The sequence below is a fragment of the Pteronotus mesoamericanus genome, unplaced genomic scaffold (genome assembly GCF_021234165.1).
Source record: "Pteronotus mesoamericanus isolate MK-2021 breed Mesoamerican mustached bat unplaced genomic scaffold, CSHL_Meso_final scaffold_165, whole genome shotgun sequence".
NCBI classification, from domain to species: Eukaryota; Metazoa; Chordata; class Mammalia; order Chiroptera; family Mormoopidae; genus Pteronotus; species Pteronotus mesoamericanus.
The window spans coordinates 7,137,768-7,152,886 of record NW_026555307.1 but is presented as its reverse complement, the minus strand read 5'-3'; the positions used below and the strand labels follow the sequence as shown (position 1 = coordinate 7,152,886).

The following is a 15,119-nucleotide window of genomic DNA, read 5'->3' as shown; positions in this document are numbered from 1 at the left end:
TGTGTGATTTTAGGAAAATATCTCTGCCTCTCTGGGCCTCTGCCGATAACATCTGTGAATGGCAGGTGAATTTTGTCCTCCTCCTGGGGGGTAACTTCTAAACCCTTGGAATACCCTGATTGATAAGAGTGTTTTGGTTTACGTGGTAGCCTTGGTCTGTGCAGTGTCAGCTTGCACTCTGGAGGGGTTTGAGACTAAGTTCAGTCATATGGGAAGGCGGGGAGGTCAGCTATGCCTATGTAACTGACCCCTAATAAAAAGCCCAGACACCAAAGCTCATGTTAGCATCACTAGCTGCAGTAGTCTTTGCATGTTGTCACACATTGCTGCTGAGAGGACTGGGTACTAGTCATTTGATTCTACTGGGAAAGGCCAACTAGACTCTTGTGCATGGCATCTCTTGGACCCTATGCTCCTCTTCCCTTTGAGATCTTCAATCTGTATCCATTCAGTGTAATAAACCATAACTGTGATTAAAAACTTCACTGAGTTCTGTGAGTCCCTCTAGTGAATCACTGAACCTGAGGTGGTTTTTTGGATTCCCAGACACAAGGGTGATTAATGGTATACACCTTAGCAGGGCACAGGCACCAATGAGATTATGCATACACAGCATGTACTGATCACAGCCAGTACTTATTGAGTTCATACTATGTACCATTCTGTGTCCATGAACTCAACTTATTCCTTGTGACAACTCTATGAAACCGATAATTTTTATGTCCATTCCCCACCCATAATTAATTTTTTACTTTTTATTGTGAAATGTATTATATATTCAGGAGTACATAATATAGATGTATGGCTTTAAAAAAACACTTACATGGACAGCTGTGTATCATCATCAGCTTAAGAATAAAGGAAAACCCTGACTGGTGTAGCCCAGTGGGTTGGTGTCATCCCAAAAAACCAACAGTTGTCAATTCAATTCAAGTCAGGGCACATACCTGGGTTGCAGGCCTGGTCCCCAGTTGGGTGTGAGAGGCAACTGATCCATCTCACATCTATGTTTCTCTCCCTCTCTTATTCCCTCCCTTCCCTTCTCTAAAAAATAAATAAATAAATAAAAATTTTTAAAAAAGAATAAAGGACATAAAAGGTCCCATGAGCCCAGTGACAACTCCTCCCTCCTTCTGAGGTAATGATTTTCCTGGCTTGTCTTTTCTTTATAGTTTGACCACCCATGTACGTATCCCAACACTTTATTGATTCCTTTTTTTAAATATATATTTTATTGATTATGCTATTACAGTTGTCCCAAATTTTTTCTCCCCTTTATTGCTCTCCACCCTGCACCACCACTCCCCCAGCATTTCCGCCCCCCACCTTAGTTCACGTCCATGGGTTGTACATGTAAGTTCTTTGGCTTCTCCATTTATGATAGTATTCTTAAACTCCCCCTGTCTATTTTATACCTACTATGCTGCTTACTCCCTGTACCTTTTCCCCCCATTCTCTCCCCTCCCCCTCCCCCTCCCCTCTGTTTTACTGTTCATAGTTTTTTATCTTCTTTTTCTTAGATAAGTCACTTTAACATTTCATATAATAAGGGCTTGGTGATAATGAACTCCTTTAACTGGACCTTATCTGGGAAGCACTTGATCTGCCCTTCCATTCTAAATGATAGCTTTACTGGATAGAGTAATCTTGGATGTAGGTGCTTGGTCTTCATGACTTTGAAAACTTGCAGGCCCTTTCTTGCCCGCAAGGTTTCTTTTGAGAAATCAGCTGATAGTCTTACGGGCACTCCTTTGTAGGTAACTGTCTCCTTTTCTCTTGCTGCTTTTAAGATTCTCTCCTTATCTTTAATCTTGGGTAATGTAGTTATGATGTGCCTTGGTGTGTGCTTCCTTGGGTCCAGCTTCTCTGGGACTTTCTGAGCTTCCTGGATCCCCTGGAAGCCTATCTCCTTGGCCAGATTAGGGAAGTTCTCCTTCATTATATGTTCAAATAAGTTTTCAATTTCTTGCTCTTCCTCTTCTCCTTCTGGAACCCCTATGATTCAGAGGTTGGAACATTTAGTTGTCCCAGAAGTTCCTAAGACTCTCATTTTTTTGAATTCTTGTTTCTTCATTCTGTTCTGGCTGAATGTTTGTCTCTTCTTTCTGCTGTGAATCATTTATTTGAGGCCTGGTTTCCTTCCTTTTACTGTTGGTTCCCTGTACATTTACATTTATTTCACTTTATGTAGCCTTCACTTTTTCCTCCATTTTGCAATCATACTCAACCAATTCAGTGAGCATCCAGATCACCAGTTTCTTGAACTGTGCATCTGATAGGTTAGCTATCTGTTCATCACTTAGTTCTATTTTTGGAGCTTTGATCTGTTCTTTCATTTGGGCCATATTTCTTTGAGTCAGTGCGCCTGATATGTTGGGAAGGGCAGAGCCTTAGGTATTCACCAGGGCCGGGCAACCCAGGTCTCTGAGTTGTGATGCTGTGTGTGGGGGAGGGGTCCGAAAGGGAACAATGCCACGTGCTGGGCTTTTGGCTGGCTTTCAGTCACTTCCCCCACTACCCACAAGCAAATTGGGCCCTTCTGGTGCTGATTTCTGAGTGGGTGGGTTTGTGTACCCACTCTGTGGGTGTCTCCAATGGACTCTCCTGTGAGGCTGGGAGTTTCTTCTGCCACTGCAACCCCCATAGGTTTTTACCTCCAGAGGTTTTGAAACTTTCTTTTCCAGCACTGTAACCTTGGATTGTGCACTCTGTTTTGCTCCCCAGCTGTTCCTCCAGTTTATCTGCATGCAAATGTGGGACTGCCCTGTCTGCCAGCCACCGCCTCCCCTTCCTGGTCCTCCATCTGCCACCTTGTTGCACATCCTCTCCACACCAGCTGCCCATCTCTGTCCCTCCTCCTGGTCTGGATGAATCTTCTTTAATTTCTTGTTTGTTGGACTCCCATACAGTTCGATTTTCTGGCAGTTCTGGTTATTTTGTATTTCTAAATTTGCTGTTGTCCTTTTGGTTGTGTGAGGTGTCTTTTGGGGTCTTTTGGTATACCTCCATCTTGGCCAGAAATCTGAAGTATTGCTTCCTTTTATTTTTCCTGCTTTGAAGTTTTTTAAAAAGATTTTATTGATTTACTTTTTAGAGAGGGGAAGGGAAGGAGAAATAGAAAGAGAGAAACATTAATGTGCAAGAGATACATTGACTGGCTGCCTCTCACATGCCACCAACCAGGGACCTGGTCTGCAACGCATGCATGTGCCCTGACTGGGGATCAAACCAGTGACCTTTAGGTTTCCAGGCTGGCACTCAATCCACTGAACCACACCACCCTGGACTGCTTTCAAGTTCATTGAATGGACTAATACAGCACATGGTCTTTGGTGTCTGGCTTCTTACACTTAACATTATATGTGTGCAATCTATACACATAATTGTGTGTATCAGTAGTTTGTTCTTTTTATTGCTGTATAGTATTCCATTATGTAAACATACCACAATGCATTTATCCATCCTGTAGTTGATGGAAAGTTGGGTGATTCCCAGTCAGACCTATTGAAAACAGCGCTGCTATGAACATTCCTTTCTGTATATATTTCCTGATGCCCATATTCAGGTTCTCTAGGATAAATACTTAGCATGAAACAGCTGGGTTACAGGTTATATGCATTTTCAAATTCCTTCAATAACACTGCGTTCTTTCCCATTTTGAGATGAAGCAATTTCAACAAGAGAGGTCAAGTAACTTTCCTAAGATCACAAAACCAAACTTCCTTGAATCCAAAGATCCTTGCTCTCAGAGCCAAGCTCTCACTTAGCACCCAGTGGCAAATATGGACACTGAATAATTGTGAGCTGTCATACTGAGGGTAGTGGGGGGCTATTATTCAGGGTTTCCTTTCCTGTCCCAGTTATGCTGAACTCTGTCCCCATTAGTTAATCATTAACTGCCCCCCAAGAAGTCTGTGATCCTAAAGATTTATTTGCCTTTTCCTGCCTACTGCCTGGTTAATCAGTCACTGCCCCTGTCTGGTAGCGCTGCAGCCTCCAAAGCCCCTTTATCTCGTGTGAAAGTGGTGAGGGATTCATGATGCTCCGGACTTGTCGAGTGCTCCGTTCCCAGGCTGGTACCCCAACTGGTGGCTGGCAGCCCCTGAGTTTTGATGGCGGGGCCTTCCACCTCAAGGGCACAGGAGAACTGATGAGGGCATTGCTGGTGCTGCGACTGTGTGCCTGGCCACCTCTGGTCACTCATGGCCTGGCGGTGAGCAGTGACCTTGGGGACTGGCCTAGGGTCTTTCCAAGTTCTGGCTCTGAGCCCTCACTCCTTGTTGTCCCAGCTCCAGGCCTGGACTCAGCGACTCCTGGGCTCCCGGCTCTCAGGTGCACTTCTCCGAGCATCCATCTATGGGCAGTTTGTGGCTGGTGAAACGGCAGAAGAGGTAAGGGGCTGTGTCCAACAGCTCCAGACCCTAAGCCTCCGGCCCCTGCTGGCAGTGCCCACAGAGGAGGAGCCAGACTCAGCTGTCAAGACTGGGTGAGTAAGCACAACCACCTCATGGGCTACCACAGTCCATATGTGCCTAGTCCGTGGTTTGTCATGGGAGGTTATATTAAAAATAAAATTTTAAAAAGAAAAAAAGAAAAAGAAAGACTGGATGAATAGGGGGCCAGGGCCCAGGGAGGCTGAGAGGCTGGTGGAAGGGGGTTAGTGGGCTTCAGGACCTGATACCTGCTGACTGGGCAGTGAGGCCTGGTATGAGGGGAACCTCAAAGCTATGCTGCGGTGTGTGGACCTGTCACGAAGCCTCCTGGAGACCCCGGCCCCAACTGGGAACATCCTCATGCAATTGAAGGTGACTGCGCTGACCAGCACTTGGCTCTGTGTAAGAGAAAAGCAGGATGTGGGAGGAAGGTGTGGCTGGCTGCCCACAATGTCCCCCTCACCACCCCACCCACCACCCTATTCCAGAAGGTACTAACTTCATGGATTGGAAGGCCAGGAGCTTCCTTGGAGCTGAGCCCTGAGAGGCTGGCAGAAGCCATGGACTCTGGGCAAGTAAGAATCTCAGGCTGGGGGAGAAATTGTTGGTGGGGCATGTTGGGGGAACAGAGTCCCTGCACTTGGACATAGCAGACACCTGCAAGTGGTTTGTTCAAGCTATTTAACTAACACTACTTTCCAGGCTCAGAACAATCAGAATAAATGTGGCTAAAGTTGGAATGAATGGAATATAGGTCATTGGGGGTTCTAGTGGAGGGGCCTAGGGGCTTGGAGCTCTGAGGAGTGATTGAGACAGCAGCTCTTATCAAGTAGATGAAGGTATATCAATATTTTTTCAATCTGCTTAGCTATGCTAGTGTGTGCTGGAAGTTTTGATTAGACCAATGGGGGTTGATTGAATCATTCATTGACCCATCCATCCACTTCTTCATTCTTTTTGATTTTCATCTCCTATTTCTACCTTGCCTGCCCTTGGCACCCACTCTGTCCTGTATAGTCTATATTTTTGTTATTGTGATTTTGTTGTGCCAAGTATGTATTGTTTGAGGGTGTATTTTTTTCTGACACTTCATTATGAAAATCTTCAAACATATATAAAAGTTGCACCTGCAACATATATACACTTGCCATTGTTAACATTTAACTATACTTGCTTTAAATCATCCGTCTCTCTATCCATTGCCCTGTCCATCCATCAGTTCATCTTATTTTTTGATGCATTTCAAAGTAAGTTGCTCACATCAGCACACTTCCCCCAAAATGCATCAGACAGCATATCACTAATTAGAGCTCAATAATTATTTACAGTACTTTGTTTCTCTTCAGGTAAAATTTTCATGTAATGAATAATGCACAAATTGTAAATGTATGCTTTTTAAAAAAAATTTTGTATCCTCACCTGAGGACATTTTTTCATTGCTTTTAGAGAGAGAGGAAGGGGGTGGGGAGAGAGAGAAACATCTACTGGTTGCCTCCCATACTCCCCAACCAGGGCTCCCCAACCAGAGCTCAAACATGCAACCTAGACATGTGCACTGACCAGAGATTGAACCTACAACATTTTGGTTCATGGGACAATGCTCCAAACAACTCAGCCACACCAGCAAGGCCTGTAAATGTTCCCTTTGATGAGCTTGTACAAATACACAAACCTGAACAATTCAAATCCCTATCAAGATATAGAACATTTCTATCATTGCAAAAGCTCCCTTGTGTCCTTCTCCATCAATCTGGGGGATATGTTTTAAGATGTACATACATAGTGTTATGTTATCTATCTTGTTCTGTTACACACTTTTTCTCCTGAGCACTAGGACTTTAAGGTCCATCAAGTGTCTTTGTGAATATCTAATCCATTACATGCAATTGCTGTTTCTAGTGGTGTGGTTCATCTTTCCTGGGATGGACACCTGGTGGCCTCCAAGTCACCACCACCCCAAACAATGCTGCAGGGCTGAGTTAGAGATAGTTACAATTTCCTTGTTAAAAATGTATTAATCCCCTAAATGTTTTTGGCCATCTACCATGTTCTAGGTGCTGTGCTAGGGGTGAAGGAGTGATGACGAAGACAAACAGACTCCCTGCTCTGAAAGCACTCACTTACTATCAGGGAGGGTGTAAGAGACACTTAATGATGAAAACCAAAGCCAATATGGTCCAAGTTAAGTGTAAATAAGTATTGTAGGGGGAAGTAAGGCTGAGGAAGGGGCAAGGAAAGCCCGAGATAGGGAGTTGCACACTTAAACGAGGGAAAGCCTCCTTAAGAGGAGGATATTGGAACAAAGATATGGAGGAGAGGTAAGTGGACCTCTGCAGGAAGAGTATCCCAGGCAGAAGAGACACCTAGAGCAAAGGCTCTGAGGTCAGAAGGTCCCTGGCATGTTTAATAGCAGGGAGGCCAGTGTGACTGGAGGGCAGAGAGCAAGGTGGGTAGTGAAAGGTGGTGAGACCAGAGGGGCCAGATGGGGTTGAGCTTAGAAGGCTACAATGAGGCCTTGGTATTTGTTGAGGAAGTCGAGGTCCTGAATCTAATAGGAGGAAAACAAGGCATATATTATGAGTTAGCCACTGCTCTAAGCATTTTCTACAAGCCAATTCCAAGTCACTTCTCTGTCTAAGCTTCAGTTTCCTTACTGGAAAGTGGAGCTTGGAATAATGCCTGCCTACTGGAATCATTATGGAAAGTAAATAAACACGATAGTATATGCAGTCACCTATTATTATAATAATGACAACATGTATTGAGTGCTTATTATGTGCTTGCACTGTCCTGTTCTTATGTCCAGGCACATCTCACTTGTTAACCCATTTTTATCCACATAACTCCATGAGGAAGCTACTATTGTCATTTCCATTTCACAGAGGAGAAAACTGAGGCCAAGAGAGAGGTTGTATGACTTGCTCAATGCCACAAAATAGGTGGCAGAACCAGGAATTAAACTCAGATTCTGGGCTCTTAACCATTGTATTACACTTCAATAAATTGGATATATGTGATATAGCAACATTTCAGATTTCTAACAATTTCTGATCTCTTTTCCCTTCCTGTGGTGGTGGAGAGGAGACTTAGGCCCTGGAAGAAAGTCCTGAGCTGCTCTCACCTTCCTTGCTGCCCTCCTCCAGGACGTCCAGGTCTCCTGCCTCAGCACTGAGCAAAATAGGCATCTCCAGGCCTCTCTGAGCCGCTTGCAGCGGGTAGTACAGGTAATGCCTCCTGCCACAGCCTGGCTCTGCTGTGCCTGCTGGGCACCCCGGGAGCTCTGACCACAGTCTCTCTTGCTCTTAGCATGCCCGGGCCCAACATGTGAGGCTCCTGGTGGATGCTGAGTACACCTCACTGAACCCTGCTCTCTCTCTGCTGGTGGCTGCCTTGGCCTTGCGCTGGAACAGCTCCAGAGAGGGTGGGCCCTGGGTGTGGAACACTTACCAGGCCTATCTGAAGGTGCGTGATGCGTTCCTGGGCTATTCAGGCTGGGGGTCCAGCATCCTCATCTGAAGCAGTCTGTGTGCTTTGCCAGGACACGCATGAGCGGCTGAGGCGGGATGCTGAAGCTGCAGGCAGGGCTGGCCTGGCCTTTGGAGTGAAGTTGGTACGAGGGGCGTATCTGGACAAGGAGAGAGAGATGGCTCGGCTCCAAGGAATCAAAGATCCCACTCAGCCTGACTATGAGGCTACCAGTCAGAGGTAGGAGTGAGCCAGGCTAACCTCTGAAACAAGTAATAATAGCATCTAACTTTTAGAGCTCACTACTCATGATGCTGAGCATCCTGTACGTGTCTAGACATTACCCCCTCTTCGTGGTCCAGGACACTACCACATTCCACTGAATAGCGGCCTTCTCTTTGGGCTTCTTGCTCTCTCCTTTGACTCCCCCTTCCATGTCTGTTCCTCACATGCAGCCAGAGGGAGCTCTGTTTACACCCAACTCAAATCATGTCCCGCCTCATTCAAAATCCTTCCATGGATGAGGAAAGGGAAAGAAAGTAGGAACAACTGTAACAACACAAACAATAAAAATAAAATGTTTTAAAAAACCACATGATTAAAAAAAAATATCTTTCCATGGATCCCATTACACCCTCAGTAAACCCCAAGTCCTTGCAGCAGCCCACAAGACCCCACATCATCTGGTCATCGCCACCTCTGTAACTTTTCCTTCCACTTTCCCCTCACTCTCTGCACTCCTTGTTGATCCCCAGGGAGATCTACACTGCCTGTCACACTGCCTAGAATGTTCTTCCTCCAGACAGCCGCATGGCTCAGTCCCTCACCTCCTTAGGTCTTTGTGTATTGGTAACTCCTCAGGGGGCCTTTCCTGACTTCCCTAACAAAAACTAGAATATCTCCTCACCCACTCTCTTCCTGGGTTTATTTTTCTCTCTGGCACCTATCAGTAGTTGAGGTTCTATATAGTTTCATATTAAATTGCTCATTGTTTGTATCCTCCACTAGTGTGTGGGCCTAGGAGGGCAGAGGGTTCTGATCTCTTCACTGATGAAATTTCTTCACTGCTTAAAATTGTGCCTGTTGCATGGTGGTGCTCATTCACTATAGAATGAATAAATAAACAGTTCCAAGCAGTAGGTACTATTATTATCGTCCTCGTTGCACAGAGTCTAAAACTGAGGCAATGAGAAGTGGAATCACGGATCCAAGGTCACATAGCTAGTAAGTGTCAGGACCAAGAAGTGATCCCAGGCAGACTGGCTGTAGAACCCACATTCTTTTATTTTTTTTAATTTATTTTTTTGTTCAAATACATTTGTCTCCTCCTTCCCACCACCACTTTCCCCTGCCCCCTTCCCCCACCTCCCTCCCTCAGTCCTTCCCCGCTTTGGCTTTGTTCATGAGTCCTGGCTATATGTTCCTTGACTTGATCTTTCCCTTCCCTTGCCGCGCCCACCCCTCCCTCCTTCCCTCTTGACTCTGTTGGTTTCTTTTTTCTTCCAGTGTTGCTGGTCATATTTTCCTTGCTTCTTTGTTTTGTTGGTTAGGTTTCACTTTATAGGTGAGATCATATGGTATTTGTCTTTCGCCCCCTGGCTTATTTCACTTAGCCTAATGCTCTCTAGTTCCATCCATGCTGTTGCGAAGTACCCACCATAAATCACCTCATGCTGGGGCAAGATGTGAGCGAGTTCCTTGGATCCCCACCTTATGGCTCTGGAAAGAAGGAATTTATTTCTTCAACACTTACTTGCTCACCACCTGATTTAGATCAAGACCTGTTTTGGACACTAGTCACAGTAGCAACCAAGGTGACTCTAGTTCCTGTCCTCATGGAGCTTTCAACGTCTGACTCCATTTCACAGTGAATCAAGGAGAGGTTTGTACAGCTACAGGAACTTACCCAAGCTATCAGGGCATGTGGCCAAGCCATTGCTGGGATCTAGGGTTGCATCCAGAGCCAGTGAGGGTTTCCAGGCAGGTACCATATAATTCATACACCATGAAATTCACCATTTAAAAGTGTACAGTTAATAAAGTAGATTTTAGTGTATTCACAAGGTTGTGCAACCATTGCCACTCTCTAATTCCAGAATATTTTTATCACTAAAAAGAAACCTCATATCCACTCATTAGCTCCCCATTGCCTTTTTCCCTCAGCCTCTGGCAACCACGAATCTTTTTGGACATTTCATAAAATGAAACCATGCAGTATGTGGCCTTTGTATCTGGCTTATTTCACTCAGCATGTTTTCAGGGTTCAACCATGTTGTAGTATGTGCTTAATTCCTTTTTATGACTAAGAAATATTCCATTGTATGGATGAACCACATTTCATTTATCCATTAATCACTTGATGGACTTTTGAATTGTTTACACTTTTTGGTTGTTGTAAATAGTGCTGCTGTGAACACCCATGTACACATTTTTGAGTAAACATGCATTTTCAATTTTCCTGAAAGTTCAGTTATCTGGGAGTGGGATTGCTGGGTCACATAGTAACTCCATGTTTACATTTTTTTTAAAAAGATTTTTTTAAATTTATTTTTAGAGGGGGAAGGGGGAAGAAAGAAAGGGAGAAAAACATCAATATGTGCGCCCCCTACTGGGGAACTGGCCCACAACTCAGGCACGTGCCCTGATAGGGAATCAAACCATTGACCCATTAGTTCACAGGACAGCACTCAATCCACTGAGCCACACCAGCCAGGTGCATGTTTAAACTTTTGAGGAAGTGCCAGATGGTGTTCCACAGTCCCGCACCATTTTACATTCAGACCTGCATCATATGAGGGTTCCAAGTTCTGTACATCCTCCCTGGCATGGTACCATTCATGTTTTAATATAGATTTTGAATGAATAATAAATTCACATGACTCAAAAATTAAAGTGATATGAAAAGGAATACACTGACATATCTCATTTTGACCCAAATCCTCATCTAATCATGCAGTCTCCTTGGTCCCCACAGGTAACCCCTTTTGTTAGTTTCTTACATGTGTTTCCTAAATTCCTTTATGCATACAGAAGCAAACACAGAGATTTTTGTGTTTACAAAAGGCCTCATGTCTACATACTGTTCCTTGTTTTTCCACTCAACTACCTATCTTAAAGGCTCAATAGTCTAGTGATGAGCGCAGGCCTTGGAGCATCATACAGTCTGGGTTCAAATCCCAGCTTGGCCATTTCTAGATGTGTGACTGGGGGAAAAGAGAAAACCTCTTTTAGCTTCAACTCTGCTTCTGTAAAATGGGGATATCCAGAACATCTGCCTCACAGAGCTGATTTGAGAGTGATATGAGTGAATATATGTGTGTCAGGCAAGGTAAAGGAGAATTAGTGAAGGGACTAAATTAATGGAGTGCACTGGCTGCTAGATTTGAGGGCTGGCAGGTGACTGAAGGGGTCACAGGTTTGATACCTAGTCAAGGCACATGCTTGGGTTGCGAGCCAGGTATCCAGCTGGGGGTGTGTGAAAGATAACCAATTGGTGTTTCTCTCTCTCTCTCCCTCCCTTCCTCTCTCTCTAAAAATAAATAAATAAATCATTAAAAATAACATTAAAACAATTAATGGAGTGTGGGCAAGGTCTGAAGATTTCTCAAGGAATGTTGAGACACTCAGAAACCCACACAAGCAAGAAGTGGTTATGACCCTTGTGCTATAGGTCAGGAAAAAGGGCCACACAGGAGGAGGTGTGGCCACACATAGGACAACTAGGGTGGACCAGAGAGGTGGCTAAGGGACAAAACACCCAAGCTCTCTTTCCTCCTACATTCTAATCTCCTGCCATGACTCCCTGACTGATGCAGGATGTAAAAGTCAGCTTCCTCAGGAGCAGAGAAGAGCAAAGAACAGATCTGGAGGGCAATGGAAAATAACCACCTTAGCATGTGAAGGCCATAGGGTGGGACCTGGTCTATAGAAGCTCAGAAAGCATCTTCCAGTCTTTTTTACCTTTCTAGGTCAGTACCAAGAGTGTCCTTGTTGTTGTTGTTGTTGTTGTTTAAGATTTTATTTATTTTTAGAGAGAGCAGAAGGAAGGGAGAAAGAGAGAGAGAGAGAGAAATATTAATGTGTGGTTGCCTCTTGTGTACCCTCTACTGGGGACCTGGCCCGCAACCCGGGCATGTGCCCTGACTGGGAATCGAACCGGTGACCCACTGATTCACCAGCTGGCACTCAATCCACTGAGCCACACCAGCCAAGGAGTGTCCTTGTTCTTTATACAGCTGCATGGAACGCCACTATACTCTGTGTACCATCATTCATCTAGCCAGTCCCCTACTTAAGTACATCTGGGTTGTTGTTAGTTATGTTCTGTAGACAGTGCTGCAGTGAATGACCTTGAGAAAATGTCATCTTTTCTTTGTGATGTGGCCCTTTCTTGTGAGACTGCCATTGTGCCAAAGGTTTTTTTGTACACCTTCATCTCATTCCACCCTCAGAGCATCACTGTTAGGCAAACTCTGTTCCAAGAGAGGAAAAAAGTACAGAGAAGGGATATTATTTGCAACTGGTCCAGGTGGAAGTGGGGTATTTTATGACTCCAGAGTCCTTGTCCTTAGGCACCCCATGTCCCAAGGACAGAAATGCCCAGTCCCTGAGACTTGACCCTCACTCCCCTGGTAACATATAGCTGAATGGAACATCCCTCTTCAGTTATAGACGCTGCCTGGAGCTGATGCTGAACCATGTTTCCCACCGTGGCCCCATGTGCCACCTCATGGTGGCATCCCACAATGAGAAATCTGTTCACCAGGCAACAAAACGGTATGAGGTGGGCCCCTCCCTTCCTCTCCCTTGTTCACATGCTAGGGATGGGTAGAGGGTGGGGGATGTGGAGCAAAGTGAGGAGCGGTGTGGGGACAGTAGGTTCAGAGGAATTCTGGGGAGGATATTAAACACATTAAACCCCTGCTACAAGTGTAAGTCTTATAGTCCCTGGCTGAATAAGGCATAACCCCTTATTTTCTAGGGTATTGGGAAGTCCTAGGGTTCCAGGGAAGGAGTTGGGATTCACTGGGGAGCTTTTAGGGACCTTAGAACAGTGGCTTTTTATCATTAAGTTTCAAAGTATTTCAATATTTAAATAACTGAAACAGCCATGTGAGTGTCAATGGCTGACTTTCAGCTCTGGATCCAGCCACTGTCTGGATCGATGATGTGGCCTTTTCTGTAGCATGTGGGAGCTGGGCATTCCTCTGGACGGGCCTGTCTGTTTTGGACAACTTCTGGGGATGTGTGACCATGTCTCCCTGGCACTGGGTATGTGAGTGTTCCTTTCCCCGCCACCACCACTGTGCCCCACACAGCCCCAGACCACATTCCTTTTCAGCCGGGTCCCTTCTCCCATTTTCAACCAGTGCCTGACTATGCTTCTATCTAAGTTTGCAGATGGCGCAGTTTCTTCCAATGTCTAAAGCCTTACAGGCCTTTGTCTCTGTGCCTGCTCTCTGCTGTTTTGCTGGTTCTTGATCATGGTGTCTTCTTTCCTGTGTGCTTTGTTATCTTTACCATGTTGCTCCCAAGGGACTGACCAAAAGATTTATGTCTTTCTCTGCCAGATGCCAAGGGGTATAAAACCATTGTACCCTAAATTCATAGCTTGAGGTTTCCTGAGACATCCCAGATATACAAATTTGAGCTGCAAATATGCAAGTGGACTAACACATGACCACAACCTCTCAAAGATGGATTTCTCTGTTTTCTTCCCTGATCTGCTTATGGTCAAGGCCATCCCCTGGGAGCAGAGGGAACTCTTACTCTGAGGGTGTTCATTTTTGGGTTCCAGCTTAATATGAGGAAGTTCTCCTTTACACATCTCACCCTGTTCAGACTTTAGGGCTCAATTTCTGTATCCTCTCAACTCTGAAAAGTCATCAAATAGCAGCTCAATTTTGTATTCAGTGCAGAAGTGCTTCCTGTGCATCTCTTCCTTTTCTGGTTCTCACCTTCTCTTAATTCTTGGATTAGGAAATTCCTTATTCTCTTGGCAGCATTTTAATAACTTTAAGATTTTTTTAAATATTTACTCCAGAATTTTTAGTTTTTCAGTGGAAAATTTTGTCTAACTAATCTGTCTGCCATGTTCTCAGAACTGGAAATCTTTGTTCCAGATGGAGCCTACAGGAGCCTTTCTCCAAACATGACCCCATACCTTGTCCATACTCTCCCTGCAGGGCAGGCGGGCTATGCTGTGTATAAGTCCATCCCCTACGGCTCCCTGGAGGAGGTGATCCCCTACCTGATCCGGAGGGCCCAGGAGAACCAGAGTGTACTGCAGGGGGCCCGCAGGGAGTGGGAGCTGCTCAGTCAAGAACTTAGAAGAAGGCTGCTGGGGCGGGGCCTGAGGGTACCTTATTAGCACCCCCAGGGGTTATGTGGTCAATAAAGGTCCTGAGCTACTGCCCAGGCTGTTACCCTGCCCTGCAGCTGCCTCTTTGGAGAAAGGCTAATCTTGACCTCAGCCAGCCCAGCTAGGGTGCTCTGCAGCTCATGAGAGACCTTTAGATAAGCCTAAAGCATAGCAAGGGCATTGAGCAAAGACTAACGAAGCCTCCCCTACCCTGAAGCAGTCTACCCTGCAATGGACCTGCGGTCAGCTCTACTTAGCCTGTCAGTGGCTGAAGCAGGAACTTTCTTCACTCCAGTGGATGCCCAGATGAAGAGCAGACCTGAGGCACTAAAGTCAAGAGGCTGGGCTAAGGCAACAGTTGCAGGGAGGGATAGAGGGAAGAGGCAAACCACTTTCTCATTTAATAACATTTTCTGAGGCCCCTTCTGAGCTAAACGCTGAAGTGAGCAATGCTGAGGACACAGTAGTGCCAGAGACAACCCCAGGCCCAGATTCACAGGGCTCTTAGTCCAGTAGGCGTAGACAGATGCATTTTTAGACAGTGACAGACCAAAGTGGTCAGGTTGTGATGGTGGAAGTCCATGCAGAGCATTAGGGTGATGTTGAGGAAAGCTGGAGGCTGTAGAAGGCCAGAGGAGACACCTGGTGATCAAGAGAGCATCCTAGAGTATTCATATAAATAACTAAGTGAGTATTGAGAAGAACATTAAAAGATAATGGCATGTGCATAAACAGAGAATTGTGAAACAGGCTGGGGAGTGGGGAGACAAGGACAAAGGATGGGCAGGGCCAGATGGTACAGCCTTAGCTGCCAGGCCACAGGGCTTGCACCTGGCCCCAAGGGCCCTGGATAGTCAAGA

The 15,119-nt window shown here is 45.5% G+C and overlaps 1 protein-coding gene across 2 annotated transcripts; it reads left to right on the top strand.

Annotated features, from left to right (window-relative positions):
* Nucleotides 1–3,987: 3,987 nt before the first annotated feature.
* PRODH2 (proline dehydrogenase 2) lies at nt 3,988–14,323 on the top strand. Of its 2 annotated transcripts, XM_054588876.1 has the most exons (10): nt 3,988–4,213; nt 4,290–4,486; nt 4,697–4,835; nt 4,922–5,008; nt 7,577–7,657; nt 7,740–7,895; nt 7,972–8,138; nt 12,564–12,674; nt 13,084–13,169; nt 14,084–14,323. In XM_054588876.1, the coding sequence occupies exons 1-10, from the start codon at nt 4,037–4,039 to the stop codon at nt 14,266–14,268; spliced, it is 1,386 nt and encodes a 461-aa protein (XP_054444851.1). In that variant the 5' UTR covers nt 3,988–4,036; the 3' UTR covers nt 14,269–14,323. The 2 variants fall into 2 exon arrangements, with proteins under 2 accessions (XP_054444851.1, XP_054444853.1); XM_054588878.1 differs by lacking the exon at nt 13,084–13,169 and having other exon boundaries at nt 14,084–14,242.
* Nucleotides 14,324–15,119: the final 796 nt, after the last annotated feature.

What these genes read in the sequence shown, in the direction of transcription:
- PRODH2 (XM_054588876.1), top strand. Translation starts at nt 4,037, where the DNA reads ATGATGCTCCGGACTTGTCGAGTGCTCCGTTCCCAGGCTGGTACCCCA. An exon ending in AAGCCATGGACTCTGGGCAA is followed by an intron (nt 5,009 to 7,576) that starts GTAAGAATCTCA and finishes GCCCTCCTCCAG; the next exon opens with GACGTCCAGGTCTCCTGCCT. An exon ending in CCATGTCTCCCTGGCACTGG is followed by an intron (nt 13,170 to 14,083) that starts GTATGTGAGTGT and finishes CTCTCCCTGCAG; the next exon opens with GGCAGGCGGGCTATGCTGTG.